At 36.1% G+C, this 17301-nt stretch overlaps 1 protein-coding gene across 1 annotated transcript in view; it reads right to left on the bottom strand.

The window, feature by feature from the left end:
* ORC5 (origin recognition complex subunit 5) overlaps window positions 1-17301 on the bottom strand; it is an 81245-nt gene that overhangs the window by 24631 nt on the left and 39313 nt on the right. The window contains exons 11-12 of the mRNA XM_030307796.1: window positions 16838-16885; window positions 9751-9861 (exon numbers count right to left, since the gene is read on the bottom strand). Coding sequence (XP_030163656.1) covers window positions 9751-9861; window positions 16838-16885 — 159 coding nt within the window. The remainder of the gene's footprint in view (window positions 1-9750; window positions 9862-16837; window positions 16886-17301) is intronic.

Raw genomic sequence — 17301 nt, 5'->3', positions numbered from 1 at the left:
TCTCCATTGAACTAAAAAATACCTATATTATCTTTGTGTTTCTAGCACCTAACATTGTGCATACCACAAAGTATGTGCTTTGTTAAAGGCTGAATAAATAAATGATTAGTTCTGAAATCTAGGTAACACTGAAAAAACAGAAAGAGGTTTAGGGAATAATTTTTGTTTTGGATACATTCAGTGTGTGATGACCACAGCACATTGAGGTATGACTGTTCAGTTGGCAATTAGGGTCCTGAGCTAGGATAAGGGCTAGAAATACAGAACTGAAAAGATGTCAGCAGACACACAGCATTTGAAGTTAAGGGAGGAGATAAGACAGTTCAGGGTAAGTTTATTTCCCTTTCTGATTCCTAACTATCAACAGGGCAGGACTACTCTCAATTCTAAGAATTCAACTCTATCACATTCAGAGAGTCCAAGTTGAGGGAACAATTAGGTTCTATGGATGACTTAGCACTGAGAACCCCAATTTCTCACCTAGGGGAAAGGATAAGGACTTTTCTGCAGCATCAGCTACTGAAATATGTCTTTGTATGGGCAGGTGAGGCCAACGTCCTCCCAAAGACTCTAATTAGTTGTGAGCTGACAAGGAGTCAAGACAATTTCTCATTGGAAAACCCCTTAAGCATCAACGCTTCTTCTAATCATCTTTTTGTAAAAGTATTTTAATATGTAGCACACATTTCCATGATGTAGATTTTTCCAAATCATTTAACTCCTAACCTATTCTTATTGAAACTCCTTTCCTCATTAAGACAAACTAGTCATAAAGCTCTAATTAAGGTATGCATTTGCCTATAATAGTCACTATATTAACAATACAGGTTCTCTTAAATAGGCATGCGAAGGCACATTTCCATACATTCCTTTGTGTTTTCAGCAAAAAATTCTGCCAAGCCAAATAAAATTTATTGGTGTTGAATGCATTTGCCCCCAAAATGTGAACAAAGGGTATACATTTGGTATACTTATTAGAGGCACTACTAAGCTTTGAGAAAGGTAGTTATAAAATATTGCCTACGAAAATAAGGTACCAATATATTATTTTACTCAAAAGGTGAAAGCATAATTTATGCATTTTTTTATCCCTTAGGCAGTATTTTACATGTCACCCTTAAGCAATGGTTCCATTTTCCTAGAGTTCAATAAAAATGCCTACTGCTGGGCTGATATATTCACAAAGGCAAAGGAGCTACACTGAAGAAATTTAATACCAGAGTTAGGGAAGACATGAGAAGAGTAGTGTAGGGGTAAACACTGTTCTTTTACAGATGACAAGAAATTCAACCTGGGCAATAGAGTAAAATATACTGCGCCCTTTTTTTTTTTTTAATCTTTGGTAATGATTATATTAGTATTCTTTACCACAAAAGTATCTTGACTCTTTTGAAATATGAAACATCCCTAAATAGTTTTTTAAAAATCTGCAGAAATAAGCACCTACTACAGAGAGGCCTGATGGCAGAATAGTAATACATCCACATTAGGGGTAGTAGTAGATTCGAGAATCTAATTTACTGCACCAGTGGAGACTAAGCATCATGGCAGTCAGGCTCTTCAAGGCTAGAGAAGGGCCTGCCTCAGTCAAACAGCACCCCTGCTGACCTATATTCATCAGTGAAGCAGACATTAAGTAAGCCTCCTAACCGTGTTTGCAATGAAATGTCCCACAATCTCAGTTGTGGTTTAAAAAAACATAGTAAGATTATTAGAAAATGTTAGCATTCAAGATATTTTCTGCGATTTATATAGTTTACCTTAATAGCATCAAGTATTTAAGCTGGATATGACAGAGACACTGGAATGTGATTACAAGCCAAATGAAGCACAGACAAATCACCAAAAAATAGCTTTTCATACTTTCTAATACTCTACTATGCAGAGAATCTATTTTCAGGAAAACTGTCTGTTTTCTTCGCTACCTTTAATATATAGAAATAGAAAATAATCACACTTAAACTCGCTTCATAATATATTATAGCTAGATTTTAGGACATTACTCTTTATGTTTATGAGGTTCAAATTCTTATCTAATCAGTATATCTATGGGATAGTATTTCATCAACTATGATTTCTGATGCTAGGAGACTAGCTAGCATTTAATAAATGCTATTACTTTTCCTGTAAAAATATATATCAAACAACTATAATATTATAAAATATGCAAACTAATTTTTTAAGGTAAAGAAGTTTTATAATTATAAGTAAAATCTATAAAATCAGTTTATTTGGTTAAAGTAGTTTTCGTTAAAAGTTTACAAAAATAGTTTGAAATATTGTATATAAAAGACAGATGTAATAGTATAATCTATAATCACCAAGCATTTGATATATACCCATTTGACTTTTTAAGAGCCACCTAGTTTATAATAAGCCGAAATATAATACACTGCTTATTTGTCCATAACAAGTTTCAAGTCTTAATTGGGATTGTTTGATACCAATAAACACAACTAATTGAGTCTAATTTACTTACAACTAAATTTAATTTGATATTAGCAAAACTTAATTATGACCAGGTATAAAACAATCATGTTCCACAACACTAAGTTCAAGGCATGTCAAAAGGAAAGATTCAACAAACACGTTTGTTAAATTTTTTTTTTAATGTTTAGTTTTGAAAGAGAGAGAGAGAGAGGGAATGAACAAGCAGGGGAGGAGTAGAAAGAAAGGGAGACAGAGAATCTAAAGCAGGCTCCAGGCTCAACTGTCAGCACAGAGCCGGAAGCTGGGCTTGAACTCACAAGCAGTGAGATCATGACCTGAGCCAAAGTCAGACGCTGAACCAACTGAGCCACCCAGACGCCCCTAAAATTTTTATTTTTAAATGTTTTTGAAATAAATAATATTAACAAAATCCCTTCTAAACTTTAAAAAAGCAGGAAATTATACAAATTTACTGTACATCTACCTATATTTGAAGAAAAATGCCAAAAATCTGGTTTTGGTTGAATAAAGGTTAGCAGTCCTAACAAGTACAGCAAAAACATCTTCCAGCTATGATAAATTAGAGGTGAAGCCTCTGCTTCAGAAAACTCGCACAGGTAAAATAACTAAATTATCATTCTGCATTCTGACTGATAATTATCTGGAAATTATCAAAATTATTAGTTTAAATATATCCCATAGAGCTTATAAACCAACAACTAAATGAGTAGAAAGCATGCAGTTATCTAAATGCTACTGCAATTAATGCAACCTTTGTGGGGAAAGATCAAGTTGATTCATGACCAAAAAATTAAACTGATGTAGAAATATAGTCCAAATATATTCCAATATGTATAAGGCATCATGACATGAGTTCAAAAAGCAGAGAAAGTAGAAATGGAAATGTGTATTTTTTAAAAAATATACCTGTATGTTATACTTTGCTCAAAATTTTTCTTTTTTATACTCTTAAAAATGATAATAAATTTATAAGGACATTAAAAAAAATTTTTTTTATTTATTTTTGAGACAGAGAGAGACAGAGCATGAGCAGGGGAGGGGCAGAGAGAGAGGGAGACATAGAATCTGAAGCAGGCTCCAGGCTCTGAGCTGTCAGCACAGAGCCTGACGCGGGGCTCGAACTCACAGGCTGTGAGATCCTGACCTGAGCCGAAGTCAGGCGCCCAACCGACTGAGCCACCCAGGTGCCCCAATTTATAAGGACATTTTAATTTTTTCCTTATCAAATTATGCACACCTAAATAGGAAGCCATTCAGAAATTACATATTAATTACCAAAAAAAATCAATTTGTCAGTATGGCACATAGAACTATTATTTTTTAATTTTTTAATTTTTAATTTTTTTTAACGTTTATTCATTTTTTAAAAAAAAAATTTTTTTTTTCAACGTTTATTTATTTTTGGGACAGAGAGAGACAGAGCATGAACGGGGGAGGGGCAGAGAGAGAGGGAGACACAGAATCAGAAACAGGCTCCAGGCTCTGAGCCATCAGCCCAGAGCCTGACGCGGGGCTCGAACTCACGGACCGCGAGATCGTGACCTGGCTGAAGTCGGACACTTAACCTACTGCGCCACGCAGGCGCCCCTACGTTTATTCATTTTTGAGACACAGAGCATGAGTAGGGGAAGGGCAAAGAGAAAGGGAGACAGAATCGGGGAGACATAGAATCGGGAGCAGGCTCCAGGCTCTGAGCTGTCAGCACAAAGCCTAATGCAGGGCTCAAACCCATGAACCAGAAGATCATGACCTGAGTAGAAGTCAGACACTTAACCGACTGAGCCACCCAGGTGCCCCTAGAACTATTTTTTAAAGGAACAATGTATGTTCCTTTTCATATCTTTCGGCTATTGACATTAATTTAGAGTGCACTGTTTCTTATAATATAGCAATATAATAATTATATTATTTTAAAACTCCTGAATTGTGGAATTACAGTGAACTATCTTTAAAAATAATTTTTCAAAATGCTAACTGATCAAATAAGATCAATGATAATATGTAATATATGTATAATTGAATGTCCTTAAATTTTTAAATACAAGTTTCCTTTTTAAAAGTCACTTTAAAAACTTATACCAATAATTTCAGAAATACACTCTTCAGCAAATTTATCCTCTGGGAAAAGAGAAGGCAATATGGCTTAATATTTTAAAATAAGTGATACACATGGCCACAATCTTAAAGAACTGTATTCCCACTATCTTCACCTAACTACAAGACTATGGAGGAGGTGGGCAAGGATGAGTAAGAGAAGACACAGAAATATCAAAAGTTTGAACAAGACGGTGCAAAAAATTTCCAAATTACCATTCTTCATCAAAGAAAAAGAAGATGAAGAAGCATAACTGGTTTTCATATGCTTCTGAAAAAAAGACAATTCAGTAGTATCTATTCTAAAGATAAGTGGTCTTAAATAACATATCTAATCAAATTAAAATTTGAAAGTAATACCTATAACCTTGACCACTTCCTGTATATAAATGGCATAGTTTATCCATTCTAGCCACACTGACAAAGAATGAAAACATCAGAATTAATGCTTTGCCATTCACAAAGCTCAGATACATATATAAGAGATATATTTGTTTTAGGTAAGTGAAAATTTTTAAAATGATCCACGTCCCTGACTACAAGATTATATTAAATTACATAAGCCTAAACATATTTGAAAGTCTCAGAAAAATTTAAAAACCATGTTTCAATTTGATCAATCTGAGCATTAATCTATTGTAAAATGTTGAATGTGGTAATATTCTTTTACCTAGTTATGAGACTAAAAGATTAATGAATAGAATTTTGTCTAAAATTTGATAAAGAGCATATTCAGAAGAATAACAATTACAATACTACTATTACTAATCCCATTATGAATTTGATTATCATTCTTAACTGGAATTTTAACAACTTTAAAGATTCCTTAACCTACTATTTTTATAGCTTTTTTACAGATTAGATTTAACTGGACTTGAAATCTTGCAATGGAAATAAAATTTCACGTCCAGAAATTATGAACATATATGCCACATTTGATCAATTTTTTTTTAACAGGAGTAGAATCAAGCCTCTCCTTCTTTTTTTAAATTAATTTGTATTTATTTTTTTGACAGAGAGACAGAGAGAACAAGCATAGGAGGGGCAGAGAGAGGGAAACAAAGAATCCAAGGCAGGATCTGTGCTGACAGCACAGAGCCTGATGTGGGGCTCAAACTCACCAACTGTGAGATCATGACCTGAGCCGAACTTAGACCAACTGAGCCACTCAGGTGCCCCTTGATCAATTTATCATATGTAAAAAGTTATTAAATAATTATGTAACATGTAACAGCACATTACTATAAAATAAATCCTTAAAGGATACAGAATAAGGGAGTAGAAAAATAATACATTATCATCTCATATAGACACATTACAGCCAAAAGAAAATAACTTTCTTCTAAGTGGAAAATACTTATGCAACACAATTCTTTACCAATCTTTACTTTTTCATGAACGTGTACACATATGTGCACACACACACATATATTTCATTATCCATCTTCAGGCAATTGTATTTTTGTTCAAATAAACCAGTTTTTGAAATTAACAGCTTTCTCTAAACATGAAAGACTATATAAAGGAGTCAAAGCGGTTTTCCTAGTGCATCTTAAAGCTAGAATGCAGCAATATTGCCATCTAGTGTCCATATCAAGTAAGCAATGCCAATACAAATGTCCTATTTTTTTTCACTTAGAAAATTAAATGTGCATAGGTAAGCTGTGATTCCTATGGGCAAGAGCATAGTTGATGAATGAAAAGGAGAAAATACAAAAGGATCTGGGAATCCATGGGAAGGAAAAAAATAAGCATGTGGGAGAAATACCCTTTTTCTGAATGTGATTTCAGCCACATTTGTTCTTAAACAGGGTTTGTATGTTACTTGACTTTGTTGGCTACTTCACTGACCAAGCAAATAGGGTTAGTTACATCTATCCATCTGTGTTCCCTCACCCTTTGTATCCCAAATGGGAATCACTGAGATCAAGTCCTAAATGAGCTGTCATCAAATGAACACAAATTCATTTAAAACTATGTTTTAAACATACAAAATTACCAGTTTGATTACTGCTAGTGAGAAAAAATAAAGAACAAGAATTTGTTTAGGTGTTTAAGGTTGAAGATAAACTAACTTCCTTAAAAACAGAAAGATACATTTAGGCCTTAATTACATTAGACACTGTTGAAAGCATAAAAACTGGTGACACTGTTCATCTACGATCAAAGCCTCAGAGTAGTAAATCTCTACATCAGCAACCTCCTGGTGCTTTGGACTGTCTATCCCTATAAACCTAGACATACTTCTGGGGACAAGCTGCATCTAAATCTGGATGCTGCCAGTGACTTGCTGTGTGATCTTGGGCAGATCTTTTAGGCATTCCGAGCTTCAGTTCCTTCTCCTTTATAACAATTAACTTAGCATGCGCAAGACTGCTCTACCAACGTAGGGTACGATACATAAGGCAGCAACAGCAAGGCACGATGTGCGGTGGTGGCAGAACTAGACTACTGGCTCCCAACTCCAGTGACTACTACCACTGCTACTATGCAGCACCATCCACTTTCAATGAAACCGATGCCACAGTTCACGAACGTGTCTTGCTTTTTCTTAGTCCCACACCTTTGCTCCTATCATCCCCCCCCTTAAATCTCTAGTCTAACTGAATGCTACTCACTGGAAGTAAGATGTCCGCTTTCTCTCTTACTTTTTCTTTTTATTTATCCATTTTCTCATTTTTGTACAATAAACACGTATCACTTATGTAAACTAGAAATCCTTACAGAGAAAACAACCCTACTCATCGCGCACAGCCCAGCTCCATTTTGTGCCTTTTCTGTGAAGCCATCTTTCTCTCATCCTGCCCTATCCAAAAGTGATCTCTCTGCTCTAAAATTCTCAGCAGCACCATCTAGCATCCATTTAACAGCTTTATAGCATTATTGTTATGTACATGCTTTTTCCCTCCTAGAATAAATTACAAGCTCTCTGAAGGGGAAAAAAAAACCCACTTATTATCTTTCTTTCCATTCCCCAACAAGGTAATTTTGGGGCATCTGTGAAGTACAATCACATGTGATGCAAATGCCTTCCTTTTCTGTTTAGAACTGTCTGCCTTGCTTCTCTAGGCTTTGGTTCTCAAAGATCTACTCATTGTGTCATATTGAGAATATCATTTAACCTCTCTAAGGCTCAATTCCTTATAATAAAGTTCATAATACCTGTTTCTATTTCACAGTTATTGAAAGAGCAGAAACAAAACAAAAACGTCATGTAGTGTATGTAGAAAGCTATTAACAAAATGCAAAGTCTGATTAAAAAGTAATTTCAGGGGTGCCTGGGTGGCTCAGTCGGTTAGGTGTCCGACTTCGGCTCAGGTCATGATCTCGTGTTTCATGAGTTTGAGCCCCACATCAGGCTCTGCGCTGACAGCTCAGAGCCTTGGGCCTGCTTCAAATTCCGTGTCTCCCTCTGTCTCCCTCTCCACTGCTTGTGCTCTCTCTCAAGAATAAATAAACATTAAAAAAAAATTTAAAAAGTAATTTCAGGCAAAGTTTTTTAAAAATATATAAGAAAAAAAAACCCTGTAATACAGATTAAAACTGAATTAGATTTTTAAAATTAACAGCACTAAGGCTACCAATCTAGCTAAGCTATTATTTACATAGCCTAATAACCAACTAGAATACCTTTCTTCAAGGACACAATGAATGTAGATAAGAATTTTCTATAAATTCTGACATACAAAAATTATCTAACTTCAGGGTGGAGAATGTTGAGAACATATCTGTTTTTGGTTCTCAAAGTCTTCTTTAAATGAAAACTTAAAAGTTACCACCATCCGTAACATAAATGTTATTATGTTACATATTTTTCAACCTAAATATACATAAAACAAAATGCTCATTGCAAAATCTGAGGTGAATGCTTTTCATTAATATTGTCACATCATTCATTTATCTTCTAGTCATTCATACCATGTGGTAAGAATTGTTTTTATGTGCCAATTAAGAAATCTATTGTGACCATATTTTTAATAGGTTTTTCTTAAAATGTCAACTGAAATAAAAACCTTAATGACTGTTTTGTTTAAAAAAAAAAAAAAAGTCGTATTTCATATTTTTATGCTACTGCTGCCATCTAGTGAAAATTCTAAGAACTTAACCATTCTGGGAAGTTTTTTTTTTTTTTTAATTTTTTTTTTTTTAACGTTTATTTATTTTTGAGACAGAGAGAGACAGAGCATGAATGGGGGAGGGTCAGAGAGAGGGAGACACAGAATCTGAAACAGGCTCCAGGCTCTGAGCTGCCAGCACAGAGCCCGACGCGGGACTCGAACTCACAGACTGCGAGATCATGACCTGAGCTGAAGTCGGCCGCTCAACCGACTGAGCCACCCAGGCGCCCCGAAGTTATTTTTTTTTAAATCATACTGTGGGAGCACCTGGGTGGCTCAGCTCAGGTCACAATCTCATGGTTCATGAGATCGAGCCCCCACACCATGATCTGTGCTGAAACACCGAGCCTCCTGGGATTCTCTCTCTCTTCTCTCTGTCCACCCCTGCTCATGCTCGCACTCGTTCTCTCTCAAAATAAACATTTTTTTTAAATCATTCTGTCAATTTATAAGATACATATATGAGGAATAAGGATATCATAGATTACTTTCTTACAAATAAGTTTTTAAACATTTTGTCTTCATTAGATTATATTTCTACATTATAATTCTTCAATTTAATCATGAAGCCATTTATTTATTTAACCAGCAAGATAATTATAATCATTTAATTTAAAAATTCCTTTACTGAGGGGAGTCTGGGTGGCTCAGTCAGTTAAGCATCCAATTCTTGATTTCGGCTCAGGTTATGGTCTCCTGGTTCGTGAGTTCGAGCCCCACATCAGGGCTGTTAGCACAAAGCCTGCTTGAGATTCTTTTTTCCCAATCTCTCTGCCCCTCCCCCGCTTGCTATTTACTAAAAAATAAACACTAAAATAATTCCTTTATTGAAAAAAGAAAACATCCAAAAATATCAAGTTGTTTTTGTCATCAAGTTATACCTATAAATAGAAGCAAATTCAGGGATACCCTCAAAGATGCTGTATTTGGAATTTTCAAGTACTTACCAAGAACAAAGTTCATTCCACAGTTAAAACGGTAACATACCCTGACTAAAACTCTAAATGCTTGGAACTATACCAACTATACTACCAGAAGAATTCCATAAAAATAAAGATGACAGATAATAACCTATCAGTAAGCTTACCTGGGAAAAGATGTTTGCTGTTGGAGCAACCCTGCTATCCACGATACTATACAATATTGCTAATAACCTGTCAAGTGGAAATGGTTTTGGACCGAGAAGATGATTGCTTGTCTGTAACAACAAAAGAACACGGATTTTATTTTTACAGCAGTACACTTTCTGTACTACAAATTCCTTGTAACAAAACATGTATATTGTTCCCCAAAGACCCTAACAATTCTAACTTCCAGCCTCTACCTTAAAACCTTAGCTGATACGATCATGAATTCTCTTTCAACATTTCCTTCAAGTTTTTCTGACTTAGCATAAACAGATATTAAAGAAAACAACTGACAACTCATCCATCTCAGTCCTGAACATCCTGAATATCACACCTACTTTGCTGCTGTAATTAGATGTTCAGTAAGTTAGCCAAGTCATTTGTCAAAACAGTGCGTATCCAAAACCAGGGTCTAGGTCCTAACTCCTAGATAGAACTTACTCCTTACTGCTCACTATTCACTCCTCTGTGTTCCATCACCAGGAAAAAACATTTGTTCCACATCAGTAATTCTAAAAAGATCAGTTATAGTAAATACTAGCTTAGAAAACTTATAAAATATTTTATAATTTGTGAATACACTGTCAGCCTAAAACACAAAATTTAAAAACTGAAAAATTATAAAACGTTCATACTTGTGTACAAAGTCACATGATATAATTACTTGTTATTAGAAAACTGAAGTGCTCAGGGCACGCGGGTGGCTCAGTTGGTTGAGAGTCTGACTTTGGCTCAAGGTCATGATCTCCTGGTTCACAAGTTCAAGCTCCACATAGGGTTCTGTGCTAAAAGCTCAGAGCCTGGAGCCTACTTTGGGTTCTGTGTCCCCCTCTCTCTCTCTGCCCCTCCCCCGCTCATATTCTCTCTCTCTCTCTCTCTCTCTCTCTCTCTCTTTCCCTCCCTTCCTCCCTCTCTCCCTCTCTCAAATAAACATGAAAAAAAAAGAAAACCAAAGTACTCAAGGTCCACTCGGTAAGATACTTTTAGTAGCACTGTTAGAATTTAAGTACTCTATATTAAGCAATGGCAAATAAATGGGAATCTTCACTTACATGCAAGAGAATAACTATTTCTTTAAAGAAGAATAAATAAGAATGTCTAAAGAAAAATGCCTACACAGAATTACAAAACGTTTACCTCAGCTACTTATATCTAAAAAATAGTTCAGAAATCATTTTCCAGGTCTTAAACTCTATATCCTTTCTCATCAAACACTTCAAACCCTTAGAAAAAATACAGAGGCTGATATAACAAATAACAATGTACCCAGTACCCAATTTTATCAAACCCTGACATTATGCAGTATGTGCAAAGAAATAAAACATCAGATCACATTATAGATAAAATGAAGCTCCCTTAGACCCCTCTCACATCTCATTTTCTCCCTAGAAGGAGCCACTATCCAGAATTTGTTTTTACCACTTTCATTACAGGTTTTATATCAGTACTACGTATGTATTCATAAATAATAATATATAGCATTATCTGCAACATCTAATCTCATATAAATGATACTATTCTGGACTATCACTCTGCCAAGTTGCTTTTTTCCTTCAACATGTTTTTGAGATTTATCCATATTGATACATGCATCTCTAACCCCATAAAAAAATTGTTTTAATGTTTATTTATTTTTGAGAAAGAGAGAGAGAGAGCACAAGCAGTCAAGGGGCCAAGAGAGAGGGAAACACAGACTATGAAGCAGGCTCTAGGCTCTGAGCTATTAGCAGAGCCCAACGCAGGGCTCGAACTCACGAAATGAGAGATCATGACCTGAGCCAAAGTCAGACGGTCAACCAACTGAGCCACCCAAGTGCCCTACTTTAATCCCATTTACAAACTGCCCTACAGAATGCCATCACTATCTACTTCTAAAAATTCATCACTATCATTCATCACAAATGATACTGTGATGGACAATCCTGTACATTTCCCCTTGTGTTCATGTGTGAGTTTCTCTAAATGGGATTGCTAAGTTAAAGGAGAGGGCACAGACAATGCTGTGTGCTCACCCACACTTTGTTCTTGGGCACATGGGAAGACTACATTTCTCAGTATCTCCTGCAGTTGGATGAATACATGTGACTGTGATGTAACCTACTTCCAAATCTGGCCTTTCAAACCTTTAATCTTCTTTTAATCCTTTAATCTTCTTACCCTTCAGTGGCAACTTTGGAAATCACCATGTTTCACTTGGCATCACTATAAAAGAGGGCCACCCAACTCATACTCAGTTGTGTCATGAACAACATATAAACCTTTGTTATGTGAAGTCAACTGAGGGTTTGGGGATTTGTTTTTGTACAACAGCATACCCTGGTCTATCCTGACAAATATAAAGTACATTCACGTATTAACTTTAATTATCGCCAACCTACAGAATATGCGGGCTCATATTCTTCTACATTACCAGCAACATTTGAAAGCATCACTTTTTTTTTTTTTTTTAGTTTTGCCAATCCGAGAACATGAAACATCAGCTGTGGTTTAAAGTCTCATCTCTCTCACTAGTGAATGAGACTGATAATCATGTCAGGTTTGTTAGACATTCAAGTTCCTTTTTGTATCATTTACCCACTTATCAATTGGATTTTTGCCTTTTTCTTACGGGTTTGTATAGTAAGTCTTTAACAAAAATCTAGATACTAATCATTTGTCAGTTGTATGACAGTGGTTAACATGGTAGGCTTTGGAGTCAGAAAGTCCTGGAAGCACATGCTAGTTCTACCACTTAACTACATAACTTTGTGCCAGTTATTGAATTAATTTTTCTTTAATAGTTACTCAGTTTCCTCACCTAGAAAATGAAGACAATCACAGTAACCACATGCAACAGGTCACTCTGAGAACTAAAATAAGATCAAACACAGAGCTTCACAGTATTTGGCTTATAAATGCTCAACAGCTTTTAATATAATCATCATGATATAGATATACTTGTTTCTGTGTTCTTTTTCTTTTCTAGATAACTGCCCTGAAAACAGGAAATGTTTTATTCACCTTTTTATCCCTAGCACTTGGGATCATTAAATAAATGAACAGATAAATGGACAATGAATAAATAAATGAAATGATGTTCAAGGAAAGAAAGAAAAAAATTAAGGTAAATGCTGAGATATCTAAATGGAATTGGTGTCCCTGTCCTCATTAACACTTAGAAATGATTTGAGGTTAGTTCCTAAATTCCAGAAGTGTTAGAATCACGTGGGAGGCAATTCGGCCTAAGAATCGCAGTATGAAAACCTTCTTCTCTGATTTTCACTTTTTAAATTTTCTGATTAGAAAACACATATCCAATTTAAAATTAAAGTGTTCTCGTGGCATGCAAGCCATATAATTTATCTTCCTCACTGAACTGGTTTTGTGTGCTATAAATAGGAACTGGCTTCCTATCTAGAGGGGAAGACGAAGTCTGAGAAATGCCTATAAATTCACTATAGAGCTCAAGAAGGAAGGCCTGTAAGAACAGAAAAATCAAAAAAGGAAATCAAATCAATTTTTGAGGCATTAAATGGCAGCAAATTTGGTGTCAAGTTACATAAAGAAAAGTAGAGACAGAAACTTAGGGTTATGGATATCTATACCAGAAAAATTAAAACTAGAAACAATTCAAAGAAGAGGAATGGGACTATGGATGAGGAGAGCGGAAAAACCGTTGCTTTTCTATGTAAACCAACTGGCAAGTAATCTGATATCACGCATATGCATTAGTTGAATTAAAAACTAAAATCTTTTTTTTTTAATTTTTTTTTTCAACGTTTATTTATTTTTGGGACAGAGAGAGACAGAGCATGAACGGGAGAAGGGCAGAGAGAGAGGGAGACACAGAATCGGAAACAGGCTCCAGGCTCTGAGCCATCAGCCCAGAGCCTGACGCGGGGCTCGAACTCACGGACCGCGAGATCGTGACCTGGCTGAAGTCGGACGCTTAACCGACTGCGCCACCCAGGCGCCCCTAAAAACTAAAATCTTAAAAAACCAGTGTCAAATGAGTATACACAGAGAGAAAGAATTACACAATTGAAGATCTGTAATATTTTCAAAACAACTGTTACAATAATTATTCATGTGGTTTGCTTTTTAAGGTTTGATGCCCTGATTAGATTGAGAGCTTCAGGAGGGCACAGACAATGGCTGTTCGGCTCTCCGCAATATCCATAGCATCCAGCAGAGTGCTTGGCATAAAATAAGCATTCAATCAAGATTTCAGGAGGAGAGGGAACAAAAATTTAAAATAAAAACTGTACAGTTTCAGTTAAGGTCAGATTTTAAAACGACATGAACCAAAGACAAAAGAGGCTATTATAAAATTCAAGTCAGTAAGAAGAACTAGAGTTCAGGGGTGCCTAAGGGACTCAGTCAGTTGAGCATCTGATTCTTGATTTCGGCTCAGGTCATGATCTCATGGTTCGTGGGTTCAGGCCCTGTGTTGGGCTCTGTGCTGATGGTATGGAGCCTGCTTGGGATTCTCTCTCTCTCTCCCCCCCCTCTCTGCCCCTCCCCCACTCGTGCTCACTTGCTCACTCTCAGAAGAAATAAATGGAGGAGGAGGAGGAGGTGGAAGAGGAAGAGGAAAACAACAACAACAACAACTACTACTACTGCTAGAACTAGAGTTCCTTTACAACTAGAGACATTTTCAGGAGGTCTCTGCTCATACAGTTCCCTCCGTCAAGACCGTCCTTCTCACGGACTTGCACAAATCCACTCATTCCACAGGGGCGGTCTGAGTGCTAGCTCTTCACAGTCCTCACTGATGACCAGCACACATACATCTTCCACCTCAAAATTTTTAAATGGTTTTCTAAGTCTAAAGAATAGGCTTAAAACTCTGAGTCTTGTATTCATTCTTCAATTTTCTTCATTTGTAAACACCCAGCAAATAACCACCAAGTCCTGAGATACAGAAATGAAGAGATAAGATTCCTTCCCTTAAGCTTAAGGAACTGGTGACTGACAAAATTCCTCCATAATCTGGCCTCAAATGACTTATCTGAAATTCACCGGACACTTCAGCCAATTACATTTCATTATTTCTTTTATACCCTACATTTTTTATCTCTGCTTCTTTGCTCCAATCATTTCCTCAAGTGGCATGGCCTCCTCTCCCATCTTTGCACATCCAATCCTCACCATTCTTGAGCACCCATTCATATGTAAGGCCTACCACAAATCCTTCCCTGACCACCCCAGCTGTAAGTACTCTCTCCTATCAATCCTTTATGACCCAAAGTAACCACACACATAAGAAAGAGGGTACAAAATCAACAATATGCCTATAGTGGAAAACCCAATCAGAGATGTCTCAGTGAAGAGGCAATACCAGAAGAATTTTTCCGTGCCAAGCAAATGTATTCGGTAAGGAAATTTCCCTGTCAAACTCTGACTCTGTGTGAAGAGAGGAAAAAAGTCTTCTCTGAGATTTCAACTAGAAAGTAGGGCTTAATGCTGATGGGGGGAGTGGGAGTATAATTCACAGTATCTCTGCAGTCTGAAATCCCACCCACAAGGCTAAGAACTGAATTTCAAATGATCACAGGTTACTGGTGCTCTTAAATGCCTGCACAGAAGTAAATGTAACACCTTTCTAAAGAGCACACTTCAGGCTTCAAAAATTCCAAATGACCAAGTTTGGTCAACAATTAAAAATAATAAAATATTCAGGAACAAGGCATTTTGTCAGCGAAAATAGAAAATGGAAAATTAGTAGACCAATAAGGTCTTCTAATACTGGAATATAAGGAGAACATAAAATATATTTATGTTAAAGAAAAATACGACTAGGAAAAATATAAAAGTCATCAGACTTGAAATAAACCAATGAAACATCTAAGAATTATAAATAAAATTACTGGAGTCACAAAGATGATGTAAACAAAATAGACAAAGCCAAAGAGAGAGTCAGAACACAGAACTGAAGAGATCACCCAGAACACAGCACACAGAGACCAAAGGTAATGAAGAATGAGAACGACTGAAGAAACAAAGAGGACACAGTGGGAAGGTCTAACCTACATCTAATCAGTGCCTCAGGAAGACATGTTAGAGAGAAAGAGAACAAGGCACTATTTGAAGAGTTAATTCATCAGAACTGAATAAAGGTATCATTATTCAAATTCAGGAAAGAAAACAAATCCCAAGTAAAAACTTGAATCCCAGACTGACCACAGTGAAACAGAAAAAAAAACAAAAGCAAAAAACCAAAAAACACTACAGTTAAAGAAGAGACTTATAAGCAGCTAGAGAAAAACACAGATATCATCAAAGGAATAACAGACTAACAGTGTATTTTTCAGCAGCAACAATAAGGCCAGAAGACAGCAAAATGATGTCCTCAAAGTCCTGAGAAAACACTATCAATTTAGGAGGCTGAGGAAAACTGCTTGTGAGAATGGGAGTGACAAACAAAACTCACAGCTTCTGTGGTACAAAGTTTACAGGTCGAACTTCATCTTTTGCCAAAAAAGCAGCAGTGGTTTAAATGCACAGAGAGTGGAACAAGTGATCTGAGCAGGCCCAGTGCTCCCTCCGCCAACTTCGATCTAGTCCCACACCCCTCCCTTCAAGGTGCTCAGAGCCTCTAATTCCTAAACTGTTCCAGACTCCTTGGTCAAATCTGCTTGCTTTGGGCTTAGGTGGCAGCCTTGTCTGGAGGCTTAGTCACCTGTGCGTGTACCTGTAACACAGTTCCAAACTGTGCAGGTCTCACATTTACTCTTTATCTGTTCATTCACCTTCTGTATTTCTTTAATGTTGTTCTTGTGGGTGTGTCAAAGGGGAAAAGAGGAAAACCAACTGTGTTTAGTTAAAAATTCCAGGATAATCTTCTCATCTATGAATTCTCTAAAAGAAGTTGTCAACACACTTTTATCTCTAGTATCAGCTCACTGGAATATGCCTTTGTCACTATATTCAATATAACAAAATATGGAACCTTATCAATAAATAACTTCTTACATCCAAATGACTACTAAATGCACACATTCACGTCCTATCATATCCTGAATTCATGAGTTCTTTCTAACAGAGACGTTAAAATGTAAATACCTTTTCATGTTTCTTTAGGAAGTTGGTTTTCTTGATTTTCCCATGATGCTGCAATTAAGGAAAATAACTGTTAAGATAGAAAAAAAGGTAATACTCCATAAAAACAGAAAACATAATGGAAAACATGGTACTAATTTCGTTATCTTAGACTTTCTTATTTATTACCACCTAAAATAACATATTTTAGGCTGCTCTGACTTAGGTTTAGATTGTATATGAGATTACTTATGCATGTAAAGAAATAAGGTGTTAAAATAAAATAGTGATACTTCCTAAAACTACTTAATATTTTGACTTAGTACAGCATTGTTTGTTTCTATAAAAAAAAAACTTCCAAAGATAAATGGGTTTTTATTCATCCCTTAAGGCAGGCTACTAATTCGCATAAGAAACACTGATTGAGAACATTTAGTTAGGCACTTGGGATTTAGCAGTGGGAAAAAAAGATGTGTTCTTTGCTTTCA

Source organism: Lynx canadensis, chromosome A2, assembly GCF_007474595.2.
Source record: "Lynx canadensis isolate LIC74 chromosome A2, mLynCan4.pri.v2, whole genome shotgun sequence".
In the NCBI taxonomy this organism is placed as follows: domain Eukaryota; kingdom Metazoa; phylum Chordata; class Mammalia; order Carnivora; family Felidae; genus Lynx; species Lynx canadensis.
The sequence above is the reverse complement of the archived record's forward strand: the minus strand, read 5'-3'. Positions and strand labels throughout refer to the sequence as shown.